General features: G+C 38.6%; 1 protein-coding gene across 1 annotated transcript in view; it reads right to left on the bottom strand.

Annotated features, from left to right (window-relative positions):
- Positions 1 to 21,113, bottom strand: part of LOC126092282 (vacuolar protein sorting-associated protein 16 homolog) — a 225,855-nt gene that overhangs the window by 161,190 nt on the left and 43,552 nt on the right. Inside the window, exon 3 of the mRNA XM_049907799.1 lies at positions 17,749 to 17,893. Within this exon, the coding sequence (XP_049763756.1) occupies positions 17,749 to 17,893 (145 nt within the window). The remainder of the gene's footprint in view (positions 1 to 17,748; positions 17,894 to 21,113) is intronic.

Below are 21,113 nucleotides of genomic sequence, written 5' to 3'. Positions count from 1 at the left end.
TGAGCCCTTTGCTACCCTCCCTTCTTGTAAATAAAGTTTGTTCTGAAATGAGAAGTGATTAATTGTAAAAGTTCTACTATTTCACAAACTTCTACTTGAGTGATTTTCTTATATTTGAGAAAGTTGTTTTTAATGATTTCTACAGTCTCTGTTACTGGAATGTTCATGTACACATTAGAAATATCGAGAGATAAGAATGCTCCATTTTCAGTTATTTTTATATTTTTAACTTTATTGAGAATATTGCGACAATTTTTTGTAGTGTATTCTTTTTCATATGTGTATCACTTCTTAAGAAGTATGTTGAGTTTTTTACTGACAGCATTTGCTGGGCTGTTAACTATGTCAATGATTGGACGATTCAGGAGTTGTTCTTTATGTATCTTGGGCTGGGCTTGCAGTGGTGGTGGTGTTGTGATCATTATTATGGAATCTTTTATGTCTTTTTCTGTAATTATGAAGTTACATCCTTTCAGTGCTTTCTTTAATTGTACATTATATTTGTTGGCTGGATGCTGGATGATAATTTTAATATTATTTTGTCCAAAAACTCTAGTATGATTCTACTGTAATTTTCTTCAGACACAATCATCAATCTATTTCCTTTACTCGATTTTGCATGAATTGCATTATGTTCTTCAAAATCATTGTTAATATGACATATGACATTACTGTCCTTTGCTCTTATATTGATCCTACTTTCTCATTTTACTTGTGTTTGTATTATTTTTGCTATTTTGCAAGTAGTGTTGTTTTGCGCATGATGTGGCAACTATGCCTTATCAAGTGCTACTTTAGTGTTTGCAATAACATTTTTAATCAGTTTCCAAAGTGGAGTTGTATGTTAAATTTGAGGATCTTGTTTAGTACACTCATTTCTATGGCAGTGATTCTACTGTTGATCAGATATTCTACCTTGAGGGAGAACCTGAAGCTACTTTGCATGTGGCGTTTATTTTCACTGAGTGTACTTATATCTTTTTCTTGGATGCACCTTTTTAACTTTTTTATATCTTAGTTAAATGTTTGTGTTGTAACGGAAATGTGGCGGGGACCCACGGAGCAGCCCGCGAACAACAACACAACAGGAGAGGATCGACACGACCAACGGAGGACATTACGACACAGCAAGAACAGACAACAGAGTACGAACCATACAAGACAACCACGTCCACTGGAATAGAAACATGAAAATCAATACGCTGTCTGAGGTGATATGTCCTGAGATGTATGCGATGTTAGACTGCTGGCTGAGCGCGAGGCAGGTGCTTAAGTATGCTATCGGGGGGAGGGGGGGGGGGGGGGGGATTCAAATTTCGCAGCGCACAGTACCAGAGTTTGAACCCATATAACCCATAAATTTATCAATTGCTGATAAATGGGATTTGGCTGTAGGGATGATAGGACACTAGCAAGATTAAATGAGCTAAATATAGTTTAACATTTAAATTGTTCTTACATTTAAATTTATCACAGATTTCACTGTTCACCCAATTATGCTCACACTGTTTTCTTATAAGTTGTACCACACAAGATTTGTTTTTTTGTTTTGAGCCTGGCATATTTTGTTGTGATATTGTCTCATATACATTGCTTGTTTAACTTGATGGCTTCTGTGGCATTCAGTATCTTCACTTTGATGTGTTGATACTGTAGTACTTTACCCTGTGTCTGGCTAAGCAGTGATTCTATAATTTTTAATGCGATAGGGTCTGCAACTGCAATGAATTTTTTGAATGATTTCATGATGCCTCACTGCCATTCTCTTTATCTCATGTACGGTTATACAATCTGGGTCTTAGGCTATGTTCAAGTATCTAAAATGGAAGCATTATATGTTGGATACATTAGCAATGCTCGTGATTATGACATACCCACAATTCAACAGTTTGCATCCAAAGATTAATTTCATTATGGAAAGAGGAAAAAAATAAAAGCATAAACTTTTTGGATTTAAAAATTTCAAATGAAAAATTTGAACACATATTTGATATTTTCCATAAACTGACAGCAGATATAATTATTCACAACCAATCATGCCACCTGAGAGCACACAAGCTCACATATTTTCATTCTATGATACATAGTCTGATTTACATCCATTTAGCGGATCAGTCAGACAGAGTTTTAAATGAACAAAAGACCTGCGAAATTGGAAATTCCAAGGCATCTTCTTACCAGTTCTACAATGAAGCATTACAGAACCAAGAATGCAAAATTATCACTACACTCGTTCATAAGTATGAAACATCGTGCAACCATTAATAAGTTTTTATTTGACTCTCATAGTTTTCAGTACAGTTTCATTAGAGTACTATGATTAGTTTTATATATAAGACCTTTGTAACAACTGTTCAAAAATGATGTGCTCACAAAGTAAGAGAACAAATACTTACAAATTACTTTAAAGAAAATACAAACTGTCAAATTTACACCATTGACAACTGATAATTAAACATAATTGAGAACAAAAGCATATGTAGGTTAATAAATGAATTTCTGTAAAATAATTATAATCTTCCTAGTGTTAAGCATTCTGACATAACCACAAGCACCAGAACAAAGATGAAGAATGCAAGGGCAGAGAAGGCGGTGAAACTACGTCGGCCAACGGTGCGCTGATTATGACCGCACCACGACAGGAGCACCCCTTTGCCGAAGAGAATACAAGTGCCACTCCTGCCAGCCTCGGCCAGACATTAGTGGACAGGATTAGCAGAGTATTAGCATGGCCTAGGAGAGAGTGCTACAATATCATATTGTAGTGGTCCATATCCACTGATTGTTTGAACACTGTGTATAGCAAGGACTCGGATTTATGTTGAATGTCACCCACTGCTTGCGACACCTTTGTACATTGAAGGTAAGGATTGTCAATCTGCTTTACAGAAATTTTTCAATATGGCAAGAGCATCTAATGATATTTTTTTAAATATCGATATTTCAGCTTTCTAAAATTTTTTAAAAATATCAACAGTCCTAGTAGTAAGTATGAATAGTTTCATCTACATATGTGATACACTGGGAGCTGTCCTGTGATATTTTGACTTTTTAGAGAGTGATCTGCTTTTAAATAAACAATCAGACTCTTGGCCCTCATTAACAATTAACTAGAATGCGTAAAGTTGTCGTTGATGGCTAACTACACATCATTCACAAAGTTTATTTGCACGTGTTAATGTTTAGGTATACCAACAATATTCTTAGTATTATGTATAAATATGAAAAGATGCTATGATAATTTTGCCAGAGAATCAATTGAAAACAATTAGTATGAGAAAAAATGAACAGAAGCATATGTTGGGTCGACAACTCATTTCATAAGCTAAAAAGGCAGCTGGCATATTAACACATGTACAAGCATTTGAAATTTCTTTAAATGTCGGTATAGTATCAGACATGAATCAGAAATACATAATGAGAATAATGACCTTCCAGAAGTAATACACTACTGAATATACACAATTGAAGGTATGAAGAAAGAAAAGCTGCCTACAGAAGAATGTTATCAATACCAAGATGAAGCAAAATTAAGCTAAGGAAAATACAGGATGTTGGAGCAAAAGTAATATGAAAAGATGTTGCAAAATTATTTATGGAATGCCTGCAGACAACAACTATTCCTCAAAACTGGACTGATAATGTAATTATTTCACTTCGCAAGAAAGGAGTCAGGTAAAGTATAAAAAATTATAGCCTTATTTGCCTCCCCTCTGTAATGTACTGGGTATTCACTGTTATCATCACCTTAAAAAAGAAAAAAAGAAAAAGAAGAAACTTTATATTTTAATTAAGCACAGAGTTGAAGAACATGAATGGGAAGCATTAGTGTAGAAGTGAATGGGAAAGAGTTATAGCAAATCCTCAATGTTATTCAATCTATACACTGAGCAAAACTAGCATAAATTCATTCATTCTGTAGCGCAGTAGTTGCTCATTTGTTTTGATTTGAAGAGAGCTGTCTGTTCATTTAGTAAGCTAGTCAGTAAAGCAGCAGCTCTCAGATGATTCGCATCTACAGAGTGTTTATCTTCTTCTGCGTTTTCGTCACAGTAGATTTATTAAATTTCATGTGTGTTTTTTTGTTTAGGAGGTTCTGTTCTGGTGTAACCACAAGCACCATAATGAAGAGGAAGAACACAAGACCAGAGAAGGTGGTGTGGTGATGTCAGCCAATAGCCCGCTGACAAGGACCACACAATGACAGGAGTGACCCCTGAAAGAAGCGAATATAAGCGTTGTTCCTGCCAGCCTTGGCCAGACATTAGTGGAAAGTACTGCAAAGAGTGCTATGATCACACTTAATAATGATCCACAAACTGAATGTCAAACTTGCTTGAACATTATAAATAGCCGAGGACTCAGTTTTATGTTGCATCTCGTCCATTGCTTGCGACACTTTTGTTATTTCAAAGTTAAGTATTGTCAATCTGCTTTATTGAAATAAAACTACTAATGTTATTTACTAGAACTGTTTTATAGCATTCCGAGAATGCAGCATCCCTTAGGCACCCTATACAAGATGAGTGGGCAGGACGCTACATTTGGTGACGAGGACTCAACATTTTGGCGACGAGTCTTCTTGTCATTTTTGCTAATAAGTGTTTTCAGGTGGGCGTTGCATTTTTTTTTTTTTGTCTATTTGTTGCATTTGTGTCTTCCAATAAGCCCCCCCCCCCCCCCCCCCCCACACACCTGCCCCACCCCCTGCTTAGGTGCCACCACCGCAAGTGTTAGATGTCACACAGCTAATGCAGATGTCTCAGTTTCAGACACAGCAAATCACTACACTGCTCAACACAGTGCAGCAGCTACTGGCCAACGTTGCGCACCTGACACAACAATCACCAGCTACTACAGCTGCTATATCACCTTTCTGGCAGTTTTGTGAACAGTTTGATGCCTATATGCTAGCTCACAACGTCCAAGGTACTGTGAAACTTCCATATCTATTATCTACGGTAGGAAATGCAGTGTTCAGATTAATTCCAAAACTCTTTCTTAACGCCACTCTGAGTGAACTTGTTTACGACGCAGTGGCAGACTCACTAACAAACTATTATGAATGACAAGTGCATGTGGTAGCAGCTAGGTATCAATTCTTTCATTGCAAAAATGGTCAGAACAAATTTATCTTGAGTGGGTAACAGATTTTCAAGGAATGACAAGGAAATGCAAATTCGAATGTGCTTGTGGTGCTTTATATTCAGATTTTATGTTGTGTGATGCAATCGTGTACAATGTACCTGATGTCAAACTCAGAGAACAGATTTTTGAAACAGTCCAATCCATCATTTCAGCAGGTAGTGCAACTCTTAGATCAGTACAATTCCGGTGTCTTGTTGGCTGTTAAATTTGAGCAGCCAGCCATTTGACAGGTTGAGTCCCTTGCTTGCGATCACCACATTCTGCAGCGGTGGTGTGCACTAGCCACGCTGAATAAACAACGTTCCACACCCATAAGCAGTTCCCTAAACAGGTGGCTACACAGGCGAACAGAATTAAGTCTTGCCCTAGGTGTTATTCACGGCACAAACACCAAGACTGACCCTCCCGACAAGCCCAGCGTTGCACTTGTAGAAGGAAAGGACATGTGCAATCTGTATGTTTGCAACAGAACATACATAAGAATTCGGCCCACTCACAAAAATCTAGTCACAAGACCCATGTAATTAATGTAGTATATTCAAAGTCTGCAACAGGCAATAGCAAAACTAGCAAGCGTTCAGTATCTACAATGATATGCCAGTCAAACAAATTTTATGTTCATTTACCTATTTTTGGGAAATGTGTGAAATTTCAGTTGGACACAGATGCCCCTGTCACATTGCTCAATCATCATGCATATGAACTGTTAGGCTCCCCGTGCCTGCCTAAAACTAGCATGCAACAGATGGCTTATAGAGGACAAGACATTCCTGTTCTCAGAACATGTACTTTGCCTGCTATGTATTGCTCGCATAAGTGAACAGTGACTTTTAGAGTGCTCAAATCATGCGATTGTGAGAACATATTTGGTCTTCATTCTTTTGATTTGTTTAGCTTTAACATTCAGGACAATGTGCTGTCAGTGTCTGCATTCAATGCCAAAGACACTGTAGTTAGCTTGCTAAAAGAATTCCTGGAACTCTTTTCTGAAGGTTTATGCAAAGCTAACAGTTTTGTTACACATATTACCATGAAACACAATGCTCAGCTGAAATTTTGCTGAGCCAGAACTGTTCTCATTGCATTGGGGGGCCAAGTTACTGCTGAAATTAAAGAATTGCAACATAATGGAGTTATTGGGCCCATATCAGCTAGTCACTGGGCAAGTCCACTGGTTTTGTTCCACAAACCTTCACGTCACATTCACCTCTGTGTTGGCTTGAAGTCTACAGTCAACCCACCAACTGTCATTGATACTTATTCATTGCCATGCCCAGAAGATCTCATTGACAAATTAGGCGCTGGATGCTACTTCTCAAAAATTGATCAGTGCGTTGCATATCTTCAAATACCACTTGATGGCAAATCTCAAAAAGTGTGTGTAGTAAATACTCATCTGGGCTTGTTTAAATATTTGTGTTTGCCTTTTGGCAGTGCTTCCGCACCCGTCATTTTCCAATCATATTTGGAACAGCTGTTGCACAAGTGCCAAACTGTTCAAACTATTTATTGTAGTAGCAGGTCATACAACTGAAGAACATATTGCAAATTTAGGTACTTCGTTTGGTGTGTTATCTGATGCAGGGCTAAAGTGTAGACTGGACAAGTGTGATTTTTTTAAACCTGAGTTGCAGTATCTTGGTCATGTCACAAACAGTCAAGGTGTACATCCTCTTCAGTCGCATTTGTTAGCCATAAGAGACTGGCCAGTACCTCACAATACCACAGAATCACAGTCAGCTTGAGGGAAAATTAACTATTATATTCGGTTCATACCGAATGCTGCACAAATCGCAGCTCCTTTGCATCAATTGCGTTGCAAGAATGTCCCCTTTTCTTCGGCAGATGAGTGCCAAGTAGCTTTTCAAAAACTTATAGATGCATTGCTCAGTGATTGATGCTTAGTTCACTATGATCCTGACAAGCCAGTTGTACTGCAAGTTGACGTTTCCTCTTACAGAATCAGTGCAGACTTGGTGATAAAGACAGACCTATTGTTTTCACATCAAAAGTGTTGTCTAAAGCTCAGTGTAACTATTCACAAATTTAGAAAGAGGCTTTGTCTATGGTGTATTGTGTGACCAAATTCCACCACTATTTGTATGGCAGAAAATTCTACTCGGTAACGGGATCACAAGCCTTTGCAGTCCTCGTTTCATCAGACAAAACCAGTTCCTGTACAAACTGCCCAAAAATTGCAATGATGGGCTTTGTCGTTCTCTCAATACCAGTACAAGATTGTGTATTGTCCGACAGCTCAAAATGGAAATGCAGACGCAATTTCATGCCTTTCAATTGACTCTGACACAGACTTTGACACCTCTGCTGCATCTTGTTGTCACATCGATGCTCAGGATTCTGAATTGCTTCAGTCTTTTCTGCTGAACTACAAGGAAATTGCACAGGCCACAGAAGCGAATTCCGATTTAAACATTTTGCTCAATTACATTTGGACATCTTGGCCTCACTCACTGAACAGCATAAAGAACTCCGTAGTTGACGTTTCCTCTTACAGAATCAGTGCAGACTGATTTGCACATCAGCATAGCCTCACTGTACAGAAAAAGGTGTGATTCTTGTTCAAAATTACAGTGGACAGTCACGTGTGTTGATACCTAAAGCTTTGCAAAAAGAAGTGTTGCAGTTACTTCACCAAGGACACTGGAGGATTGTTCGTATGAAACAGTTAGAACATCGACACTGTACTTGGCAGGGTCTAGATGCCCCAATAGAACAGATGACGTCAAAGTGTCATGCAAGTGCGGAAAATCAGTCCACTCCACCATAAAAGTTCACTGCCTGGCCTAAGTTGCAATCACCATGGCAACGTGTGCATATATACTTTGTGGGACCTTTTTGGAAGACCCATCGGTTGATTGTGATTGACTCACATAGCAAGTTTCCTTTTTTTGTGCCAATGAACTCGACAACGCCACATAGCACAATTCAGTTTTGTCATTGATTTTCTGCCTAGGTTTACATGAAGTAATAGTGTCAGACAATTGACCTCAGTTCACGTCAAATGCATTTGAAACATTCTGTGAACACAATGGCATACAGCATCTGACTAGTGCACCGCTCCATCCACAGTCAAACGGTGAAGCAGAATGTTTCTGTCAGAACCTTCAAGCAGCAGATGGCCAAACTTTGCTCCACACACACCAGTGATCGAGCATTGCAACATTTCTCATCTCATATCATTCGCACCCATGAGATGGACCATCGCCGGTGGAATTGCTTCACGGCCGTTGCCATTGCACACTGCTCCAACTGCTCCACCCTCCTCTGCATCCGGTGCCAAAGGAGGGCCAGAAGTATTGCTTCACACTGCATAATATTGTGTTTTACAGGGTTTTTTAGCAGCAGAACACAGTGGGCTTGAGGAGAGATCATCCGCCGACTTGGCACTTGCATCTATTTTCTTTCAGGTCCAGATGGCTTGCAGTGCCGCCATCAGAATCAAATTCACCTCTGTCATGTATACGATGATCTTTCAGTCTCTCATCCCCCAGATTCACCACACAGAGGACAGTGCAGCCACAGCAGCCCCCAGAGGGTGTCATCACAACACTGTGGGACGACCCCATGGAGACGGAGCCTCCTACTTCTCTTGAAGTACCGCTGCAGCTGGACCTGCCCACACCGCAGTGGTTGCCGTCTGCATCATCCGGTCCATGGCAGCAGGAGGTGGATGAGAACCCTTCTGGTCATTTTCCAGGGGTGTTTCCACCAAAGCGAAGGCCGAATGGTGGTGTACAGCTGGAAGCTTGACGTCCCCTGCAGCCACAGCTTCCAGCCCAATGTTGCGCCCACACTCCTGCATCCCCCCGCTGTGGTCGCACTCTCTACAAAATGATGGTTCATCGCTTTGGGGGAGAGGAATGTTCTGGTGTAACCACAAGTGCTGGAACAAAGATGAAGAACACAAGGCTGGAGAAGGTGGTGAAATGATGTAGGCCAATGGTGCACGGAATAAGACTGCACCACGACAGGAGCACCCTCTAGCCGAAGGAAATATAAGCGCCGCTCCTGCCAGCCTCAGCCGGACATTAGTAGACAGGATTAGCATGGCCTAGCAGAGAGCACTACAATATCATATTGTAGTGATCCATATCCATTGACTGTTTGGACATTGTGTATAGCAAGGACTTGGATTTATGTTGCAAGTCATCCATTGCTTGCAACACCTTTCTACATTAAAGTTAAGTATTGTCAATCTGCTTTATAGAAATCAAACTGCTAATGTTACTTGTTTGAATTGTTGTATAGCATTCTGAGAATGCAGCATCCCTTAGACACTCTATACGAGACGAGTGGGAAAGACTGAACATGTTACAACCTGGACCTTATATATTTTAGGTTTGCAACAACTGTTTGAAAGTAACATGGTCCTAAAATAGAGGAAAACCTGTACAATTTATTTTATGAGCTTAATATGTCATAGGAGTAAGGTCATACATGGTATAAAATAGGGTCAAATCCAAATGAAGTGGTCCAATAAAAATTAAGTTGGTTGCTTGACCATTTTTAAATATTTTAATCTTGTATGTGGTTACCCTATAATTGAGAAGTTCAAAAAATTTACCTTTCACATTTACTGAATGGCAGCCATTTTTATTTGTAAGCACGCAACGATGTTCAGTTTAGAGACCTTAGGAAAAATATGAATATCTCTGCACTGGCTTAAGTTACAACATTGCAATTGACATGACTGTTTTTTGAAAAGTGTCCTCTACAACATTGTCTATTACACAAAAAACGCTAAATTAAAAAATAACCAGTCAAAATGAGCTCCAAAGTTTGGTATTGAAATTTTCAAAAATCCACTTTTTAGGCCTAAAAATAACAAACAAGGAGTGATTTATGAGAGTCTATTTTTTCCTTAAGTTTGATATCACACACTACCAGCCTCATCTAAGAGCAATTAGTTATCTCAGGTGGGACTGAAGATAAAAATATGATTTTTGCACAGTTTGTACACCTATATGATAGCAACATACTGTAAAAATTTCGACATTGATATCTGACTGTGAACAAATATATGAATTTTGGAAATTGAGGAGATAATTCACATTACTCTACAACAGATCTTATGGCTGTTGCCCATTCATGTGTGATATTGGCAGGATATAATCAATTATTATTGAAGTAAGGCACTAAATTATATACAAAAAGTGGAAACATCACTGAAATTAACATTTATATTATTCTGACATACTTAAAATAAATATTTTCAATTAACAACCTTCAAGATGCGACTGTTCCTAAACCTCGTGGTGAATGCTAAGAACACTTATTTCTTCAGACAGCTTCTGTGATATATAATAAGACCTCCCAGTTGCTGTGGTAAGTTCAAGCACTGAAAGTTTCCTTAAAATATTTTTCCATTGGTATCCAAACTTTGTCAGTAGTAGATTTCTTGAATGATGTTCTTGGGCCAGCAAGTCACCACTGTCCATCATACACACATGCGACTATGTCATTCAGTGTTAAAGACAGAGATGTAATTTTACTGATACAATGATCCTCATAAATTTCGGTTTCTGATGTTACACAGCATCGAACTAAGTTTTCTGCAATGCCAAGGAATTTGTGGAAAGGCCTTGTTCCCTTTATTGCTACACAGTTTTCAAATCTGGTTTGAAGTGTTGTTTTCATATGCAGAACCACTTCTTCTTTCTTGATCAGAAAATAGGTAATGTCTTTAATATTATCCTTGCAAAAGACATACATGTCCTGTACTGTGAGAATTTGGTATGTCGTTGGTCTTTGTAGGCTGGCTTTACTTACTTCACGTTTTGTTGAACCTCCTACTCCATCACATGCATTTTTACCATGCAAGATGCAAAAAAAGTGCCATTCAGCCTCCAACCCAAAGTCTACTTTGTGGTTACACAGATTTGAAAAATTCTTTTTGTTCTTATACTGACTACCACTTCCATCTGAAAAATATATCAGCTTCTCAACCTTGGGAAAATTTTCTTTTATGTAATTTTTTACATACTTTTGAAACACAGGGAATATTTATGGAAGTGCATGAGGCAGATTGGCATCCCTAACAAATTGATAAATTTAATAAAAGCTTGCACTTTAAACTCAAAATACAAAATAAAAGTAGCTGGCAAACTTTCTGAAGACTTTGAGGTTAAAACTGGAGTCAAACAAGGGGATTCACTCTCACCAGTTCTTTTTAACATAGTAATCAATAGAATAATCCAAAAAGTAAAGCTACTACAAATTGGAGCACAACTGGAAAGCAAAATTAACATTGTAGCATACGCCGATGACATTGCATTATTATCTGACAGTGAGAATGATTTGAAGCTTCTTACAGCACAATTAATTAAAGCCACAAATGGCACAGGCCTCCAGCTGAATACAGACAAAACAATGTACTTTATCTTATCCCGCTATCCATCAAATAATAATGTACTGCAAATTAATAACACAGCTTTCACAAAGACAAATGAATTTAATTACCTTGGTACAATAGTAACCTCTGACAACTCCATAAAAACTGAAATAGAATCACGAATTCAGAAGGCTAATAAATGCTACTATAGTCTCTTGACAGTTTTCAAAAGTAAGTTAATATCTAGGAACACCAAACTACAAGTATACAAATCATTGATTATACCAGTACTCACCTATGGATCTGAAACCTGGACTCTCACAAAAAAAGAGGAAAACAGATTAAGAGTATTTGAACGAAAAATTTTGAGAAAAATATTTGGACCCATAAGAGATAGGATCAGTGATGAATGGAGATTGCTAAATAACAATGAAATTTACAAATTATATAAAGACTCCGATATAGTGGCCAAAATTAAAGCCAAAAGACTGAAATGGATAGGGCATGTCATCAGAGCACCACCAAACAGGACCATCAAGAAAGTGACTGAAGAGATTCCCACCGGAAGACGACCTCTTGGACGCCCACGCATGAGATACTTGGACAATATTCAAGACGATCTCAGAAAACTAGGACATGACAGACAGTGGCAAATTACTTGTAAAGACAGAGCAAAGTGGTTCAACATTGTCCATTCTGCAGCAAAAAGCCTTCATGGATTGTAATGCTTAATAATAATAATAATAATTTTGAAACACGTACAGCCAAAGTGTTGTGCTCCAAGTAGTCGCTTAGAATGAAAATTTAAGAACTGCGAACTTTATCATTCTCATTTTTAAAGTAGAGAATAAATGGATGCACTGTTGTCTGGTCATTGACCAGTGGTACCTTTGTATTGCATCCTGAATCACAAATGTGAAATTTTCTGAAAAATCAGCTAGCACTATGCATTCAGTTTCATGAAGTTGTGCTTTTTTGTCTTTCAAAAACTTACTTTGGATTTTAGAAACATAGTGGTGACTTCTGAGTTTTTATAAGTTATCAGTTAAAGTTTCCAAGTACTCTTCCTGAGATTTAACCTCTGTTGTCATTTCTGCCCTGTCAGTTGTGTCCCACTGTTTGAAGGTAATACTCTCTGGCATTTCCTCATCATATTCGTGAAACAATTCTATAATGGTTTCCTTACCAGGGCATTTATTACACAAACTCATCATGCAGTCATAACTGTTAGTGTCACAGACCATTAAATTTAGTAACTCTTTGTAGTTAATATCACTGAGTTTTGCACCTGCAATCATCAATTTGACATTTTGATGTCCCTGTGAATCCAGCCAAAATACACCACTTAGGGAGGAAGTCGAAAAATTTTTACCTTCTAATTTTGCATTCAGGATGAGAATTTTTGAAAGTTACATAAAGTTCATTTAAATTTGACAGCACTAGTCGTTTCTGCTTTGTTACTTTAACTCCATTTATAACAACTCTTTTGCTATCTTTGCAACCTGGGCACATTCTACTGCTTTCATCATCTTCAAAAAATTGCTGGATCTTTTTAATTGTTTCCTCACTTATACCTACTCCTTTCTTCTTCCCTAAAACTGGAAGAATCCCTTGCTCTTTCACTAATTTTCAGGTTAGTTTAACCAAACGATGAGAGACCTTGGATTCATGAACTTTATTTTCCTCTTGACCATGAGTCAGGGAGCAAACTTAAAATTTTAACTTTGTCCTCTTCAGATGTCACTGAACATTCAATTTTTAATTTCTCTATTAAGCTCAAATATTCAGTGTCAGATGATGCTGGTGGTAGGTTTTCTTCTTCTTTAGAAATAATGTTGGTATCTGTATTATTAAAGCATAATTCCAAGTCTTTTCTAATTTAGTCTGAAATTTGTTGTACCTTATTTTCAATAGCTGCTTTTCTTTTTCTGCTACTTAATTTTATTATTTTTGAAGCAAGAGATACGTCTAACTGAGAACAAGCAAAGTCCAATATACTAACAGCTTCCTCATTAGGAATATAAATGTTATTAACAAGGTTACATGATTCTGGTTCTGGATTCACAACAAATATTTTTAGTAACAATTTGGGCACAGGGAATTTCCAGGAATCACATTACGTTTCACTTGGGAAGCTGTTTCACTCTCACATAACAAGGACAAATGGTCAAGTTTTATTTCCCTCAAACCTTTAGTAATAGGCTTTTTATGAACTTTAAATGGATCACAGCACTTTCTTCCAAAAATGTGGTTGTACTTTAGAACATATTTTTTCTCGTGATACTCATACACTGATGTTATAGAAGAATTTACTCAAAGTTTAAACACCGTTTGTCTAACTTCATCAAAGCCATTGACATTTTTGAAGTTTTTTGCAACTGAACTGTAAACTGCTTTGTGACACACTTCACTTGCTATCTGTCCAACAGAGCACTGTTCATCCATGTTACTGCATTCCAGTTAATCCCTCAAAATTAATTAAAAATTACACACAGAACAAAGCACATAACACATTCTACACTCTCGATGAAGTATGTACATCCACTCTAATAGAGGTTTCAGAACAGACAGCTACAACAATGCCACACCCAGCAATAATGTACGAGGGCTATCCACAAAGTACATTACGTTTTCGTTTGTGTCCATTAGGGGCAGGGCTAGTGCGGCCATCTTGGTGACATGGCATTCCGCCGCTCAGTCGGCATCCTGCCATGCTAGTGAGAGTTCGTACTGTACTCTGTTGAGTTACTGTGACAGTTTGAAATGCCGCGAAGTGTGAAGTGTGTGCTGTAATAAGGTTTCTGACTGCAAAACAATTGTACACCAATAGAAATCTATCGGCAGCTTTGTGAAGTGTATGGGGACAACATAATCACTGAAGGTGGAGTGCGTCAATGGGTCATAAAATTTCAAAATGGCCGAACTAATGTTCACGGCGAAGAGCGAAGTGGAAGACCCAGCATAGTGACTGCCGAACTTGTCGAAAAAGTCAATGCCGCGGTCCGCGAAAACCGTAATTTCACAATAATGGAACTCTCTATGAGTTTTCCACAAATTTCACGAAGTTTGTTGCACGAAATCATTACCGAAAAGCTTGGTTACCACAAGTTTTCTGCAAGATGGATACTAAAAATCTTGACAGAGATTCACAAAAATCAGCGAATGGCTGCAGCGTTAACGTTTTTGGACACTTATGAGAAAGATGGCGACTCATTACTCGATTGCATCGTTACTGGTGACGAAACATGGATTAAGCATGTGAGCTGCAAGACAAAATTGCAGTCAATGCAGCGGGGGCACACAAATTCCCCCCAAAAACCCAAGAAATGCATGCAGACAATGTTGGCAAGGAAGGTGATGGCGACTGTCTTTTGGGACAGAAAAGGTGTGATTTTTGTGGATTTCCTGGAAAGAGGCACTTCAATAATCTCTCAAAGGTATTGCCAAATTCTGCACAACCTCAGAAGAGCAATACAAAACAAGTGCAGGGGAAATTTGGCCTCAAAGATCTTGCTGATTCACAACAATGCCCAGGCCCACACGGCAAATGCCACTCGTGAAGTTCTCGAATCTTTTAAGTGGGAGTTGTTTCCTCATCCGCCGTACAGTCCCGACCTGGCACCGAGCGACTTCCACTTATTCCCAGCAATGAAGAAGTGGTTGGCTATGCAGCGTTTTGATGACAACGCACAGCTTCAAGAAGAGGTAACCACGTGGTTGAAGGCACAGGCAGCCGAATTTTACAATGAAGGAATTTCCAAGCTCGTCCATCACTACGATAAGTGCCTTAATTTAAATGGCAACTATGTAGAAAAGTAGCATTTAAGTGTGGCTTTCATCTGTATATAATAAAAAAAATTTCCAATACTTTATTTATTTTTAATTCCAAAATGTAATTTACTTTGTGGATAGCCCTTGTACTTCTACAATGCCACACCCAGCAATAATGTACTTCTTTATTGACAATAAACCTAAACATCAATGGGCATTTTTATTACCACAGAACAAAAGCAAAAGCTCCTATTGTTTAATATTGCAATATTAAAAATAAATAAACTAAATGAATATTGGGTGATAGTGTTAACTAAATATATGTCACAATTAAATTTTATTACAATGAAACAATAAACCATTTAAATAGGCAACTCCCCTAAGATCATTTGTAGAGTAATGTGAATTATTTCCTCATTTTCAAAACTTCATATCTTAGTTCACAGTCAGATATCAATGTTGAAATTTTTACAGTATGCTGCTATCACATAGGTGTACAAACTGTGCAAAAATCATATTTTTATATTCAGTCCCATCTGAGACAATAACCCCAAACTTTACAAAAAATGAGAATTTTCAAATTTCAAAAATTCATAAAAAATTAAGGAAACGTTTATAAGCGTTCTTGCTCTATATGAGGCTAGTAGTGTATGATATCTAACTATAGGAAAAAATAGACTCTCATAAATCACTCCTTGTTTGTTATATTTGGGCCTAACAAGTGGATTTTTGAAAATTTCGATACCAAACTTTGGAGGTCATTTAGACTGATTATTTTTTAATTTAGCGTATTTTGTGTAATAGACAATGTTGTAGAGGACACTTTTCTAAAAACAATCACGTCAATTGCAATGTTGTAACTTAACCCAGTGCAGAGATCTTCAAATTTTCGCTAATGTCTCCAGACTGAAAAATCGTCGCACACCTAGAAATAAAAGTGGTCACCATCCAGTAAAGGTGCGAGATAAATTATTTTTAAAAACTGTTTTGAACTTCTCAAATATAGGGCAATGACATGTAAAAAAATTAAAATATTTAAAAATGGTCAAGCAACCATCACTGGACCACTTCATACGGACTGACCCAATACTACGAAAGAATCATCCATAAAGTAAGTTATAATGTACCTCGTATATCTGCAGAAGTGATTTGTACCTATGTCAAAATCACAAGTGTCACTAACATATGCAATGTATAATGCTTCCGTTTTAGATATCCGGAAATGATCTAGGCCGAAATTGTACAATTGTACATAAAACAAAGAGAATAGCAGCTAAAGACCTCACAAAATCATTCAAAAAAACTTCCAGTTCAAATTCATTGGGACTGTAGATGGGAATGATGCTACATAGTATTCTGGGTTTGTCATGGTGGGGCAAGAAGGAGACATCATTAGCAAGCTCATGAATTCCTGCAACCTATGTTCATCATATTCGTAGACTGCTGCTGCATGTTGAACCCAATGTTGCCAGACAGAGATAGGTTTCCAGCAGTATCAACTATATGGCCATTTTTACGATTGGTAGCAATTTTAAATCAAATGCCGTACTTGTTTATATTAATTTTTGAGTAAAGACGCATCTGAATTTTGGAGGCAATTTTTCAAAGAATAAAGTGTGTCTCATATTCTGTAAACTACAGTTAAGTCATTTCTTGAAACTTTTGATAAGAATATACATCTGCAAACATTTTGGTAATAGTACATAAAACAAGACTGATAAGTATGACTGACTGTAGTAAATGTAAGATGTGAAGAATGTAGATAACAATCTATACTTGCTCAAGAGTAATAAAAACTGCTTACCAATAGTGAAAAAATGTAAAACTTAGAATATTGTGAATAATAATTATATACCAATGGTTTTAAAGCTAAGTTGCTAACTGGTCCTATGTCATAATGAAAATGTGCTGCAACAAACCTTCACAACAATCACAGTGAGTCACAATCTTCCATCTCAAAGCAAACAGGAGATGGTTCCAGTACAATTATAAAGGAGGTACATCAAAGACATAAAGTAAATACATAAACAAAACTAGCTGAGTTCATACTAATTCTTAAAGACAAGAAAAATCATGTAAACATAAGAATTACTGGGGGGCACTTTTCTGCTGCTATTGTTCACAGCACCAATGTTTAACTGACAAGTTTCCAATATACCCACATCAAATGAAGATGCATTTCATTAACATCTTTATTTTCAGTTTTCTTTCCCCTCATTTTCTTAGCACAAATCTGGACCTGCATGTATGGGGACGTGAACCTCAGTCTCCCACTGCCCCCCCCCCACCCCTCCTCTTCTCCTCTATCTTCTCTTCTATCCGCTCTCTCTCTCTCTCTCTCTCTCTCTCTCTCTCTCTCTCTCTCTCTCTCTCTGTCTGTCTCACACACACACACACACACACACACACACACACACACACACACACAAAACTGCTTTCAAACACAGCAAAATGTTTCATTAGAATAAAATTATTACCAGGAATTTCTGGAAGTCTGTAGACCTTTGGTTCAAGTACACTGTTGACTAAAAATATGCGATAGGAAGATGTTAGTACAGCAACACCTGTTCCACTCTCGCTCGCAAATATTCTTGCTTCCAGAATCTTTGCATCTTTTGCTTCCTGAAAAATTTGTGGAACACATTGAAATTTGCCTTTAATTTTAATACAAACATTAACAGTGACATTACAGTATAAGCATTATCTTGATTAACACAACTACAGTATACCTATACATAAAAAGGACTGACTCCATAGATACTGGTTTGTGCCACTGACATGGAATTCCTGAATCCTATTTTTTTATGGAACAAGCAGTGGAACTCACATGCAATCAAAACAGTGTTATAAAATTAAAATGCTTGCACCAGGCTGGAAGACTTTTTTTCTTTCATAAAAAAAAAGTATCACTGAAATAAAAGGAAAACAAAAAAAGTTAACAAACAAGTGCTGTTCTTGGATTAGCTACATATGTTACGTAAGACCCTGTATCGTGTGAGACATGACACGAGTGATTGTGTTTATCTCAGTTCAGTTGAAACCAAAATTGTTAAGGCTTTCGTGGCCACTTGTTGACAAACTGGCTATTAGCTTATGTCTCCGGTTCTTCGGCCAACGTTCATCTGATGATTTTACTGATGTTTCGCCAACACGAGTGGCTGCCATTGTCAAAGCTTCACCCATCCAGTTCACCACCGGCAATGGAGGGTGAAGCTCTGACAATGCCAGCCACTTGTGTTGGCGAAATGTCAGTAAAATCATCAGATGAGTGTCGGCCGAAGAACCTGAGACAGAAGCCAATAGGCAGTTTGTCGGTTGAAACTGATCATTACTGCCAGAAACAAATAACATTTAGGAGTTAATGTTTGCTGCAAACTGAGAATGAAAAAGCAGACTCATTTCATGACATAAATTCATCAGGAAGTTAGTTTACTGAGTACATTTACATCCAGATTAAAACTTCTGAAACTATGCAATTTAACAATATTCTTAACGCCCAATCACCTGCCAGTTACTCCACCTACTTCCCACAGCAGACATAAAATGGGCCACTACAGCAAGCGTAGGATGTGCCAACATTCAAACGGCACACCTGCAACTACTCAAGATGGTTGCTTGGAGCAGCCTGTCCATCAACCATCATCCACCAGGTCCACCACGTGCGCACAGCACTACACCAGCGACACCTGACATGGACAGCATCTTTGTAAGGGCATGCACAGACCTCCACAGCCATCAGTTCGAGACGTGTAAACTACTTTCTTGTATTCTTGTTGACTTCACTCCATGACCCAATAAACTGTATCTCTTTTACAACTGCGTATTTCCTCATGTTTCAACTTAGAGCATAAATGTCAATCTCAAGGGTTGAAACTTTCATGTGCTACAGATTCTGTAGTTTTTCTGTCATACGGCTCTTCCATGGAGGCTTTACTCCAGTCATATCTAGCAACAACAGCACGCAAGCAAGCACACACAGCTGTGTTGAAATGGTTGTTGACAACACTGACCCAGGCTCACCTGCCGCTGTCCCCCCAAGATGAATCCATGGAAGCATGGGGCATTTACAAGAAGCAGCTTCATGAACATTTCATGGTGTTCTGGGGGCCAACGCAGAGGACTGTAAGGCTCTTTTCTTATCGTGAAACCCTCATTTATATATCATTCACTGTGCCAATTAGTTTCTCCACAAGAACCAATGTCACTTTACGACATGTCTAGTTTACTCTCGTCTTATCACCAAAAGCATACACTTCTGTGTGTTGAATTCTACCAATGTCACTAACTGTCGCAGCAGTCACATCAGGCTTGAAGAGTCGAGCTCCACAGCCTCACTTGAAAGTGTTGGTTGGTCACAGCTAACTCTCAGGAGTCTTATGTGGACACCATGGTCAGAGATGCAATCATCTGTTCCACCACAGTTAAGGAGATGTGTCAACATGTCATTCAATTTGAGGACCCTAAATATGAAAAGATTTTGAAATGAATACTATGCACAGTCGTTTGAGGACTCCCACAACACGCGCCACCAACTAGAGGCCTGGACTGATGTCACCACTGTTGACAGGATGCAGCCCCGGAAAATGGAGCCTAGTGTGCTGGGGGAAAGAGGACGTAGCTGCAGTACAAACAAGCCACTGGCTGACATTGACAAACATGTTGTCAGAAGCAAGAACAGTGAACACCATTTTCTTTGTGACGCTCGTTTCATACAGCACAAGTGGGCAACCTGTCCCATGCAGAGAGCCTCTCACCATAAACGTTAAAAAGAAAAACAAAAGAAAGAAAGAAAAATTCACACAGCAGAGGTATGCCTATCTATAAACCCTATCCCCTCAGGAGTCATTGCAGGAATCTATGTATGTTGATATTCATAACATTCCGTCAATGTGTTTGCCACATTCTGCAAGCTAGAACCAACTTTTCATGGAAGTGTGAGTGATGGATCCAATGGATCGGATCACCGAAGTTAAGTGCTGTCAGGCTGGGCTAGCACTTGGATGGGTGACCATCCGGTTTGTCGAGCACTGTTGGCAAGTGGGGAGCACTTAGCCCTTGTGAGGCAAACTGAGGAGCTACTTGATTGAGAAGTAGTGGCTCCAGTCTCGGAAACTGACATACGACTGGGAGAGTGGTGTGATGACCACATGCCCCTCCATATCCGCATCCAGTGACACCTATGGACTCCGCATCCAGTGACGCATATGGACTGAGGATGACATGGCGGCCAGTCAATGCTGTGGGGTCTTCATGGCCTGTTCGGGTTATGGATCAACCATTAATTCTGGAAGTTGACACAGGGGCCATGGTGTCCTACTCAACTCTCAGAATTATATTACATTATGGTTCCCACCATTGGTACGTGTTGAGTGTCAACTGGTAAGTGATAACAAACAACAGATTCCTATTCTTGGCCACTTTATGACCGACACAATTTACAGGTCAGTTGTACTTTCAGTTACTTAATTTGTGGTTAACAGTAGCTGTTCAGATTAGAACCTTTGCTATTTTTGGTATTTCCATTTAGATGCAGTGCAGTCACAAATTCGATTCCTTGTGTTCTGAGCTTTCGGATCTGTTTGCCCTGAGGTTAGGTTGTGGAAGCAATTTTACAGCACACATCACTCTCAAACTCTCTGCCCGCCCTCACATTTTTTCAGGTGCAGCCAGTGCCAGTAGCTTTATGTGACCATGTTAAGACATAGATGGACAACTATGTATCATTGGGAGTGATTAGACCAACTTCCTCAATGAATGGGCTATACCCTTAGTGATTGTAAAGAAGCTGTACGGTCTGCTTCAGCTCTGTGATAACTTCAAAGTCATTATTACTTCACTGGCA

This window comes from Schistocerca cancellata, chromosome 7 (genome assembly GCF_023864275.1).
Source record: "Schistocerca cancellata isolate TAMUIC-IGC-003103 chromosome 7, iqSchCanc2.1, whole genome shotgun sequence".
NCBI lineage: Eukaryota > Metazoa > Arthropoda > Insecta > Orthoptera > Acrididae > Schistocerca > Schistocerca cancellata.
The sequence above is the reverse complement of the archived record's forward strand: the minus strand, read 5'-3'. Positions and strand labels throughout refer to the sequence as shown.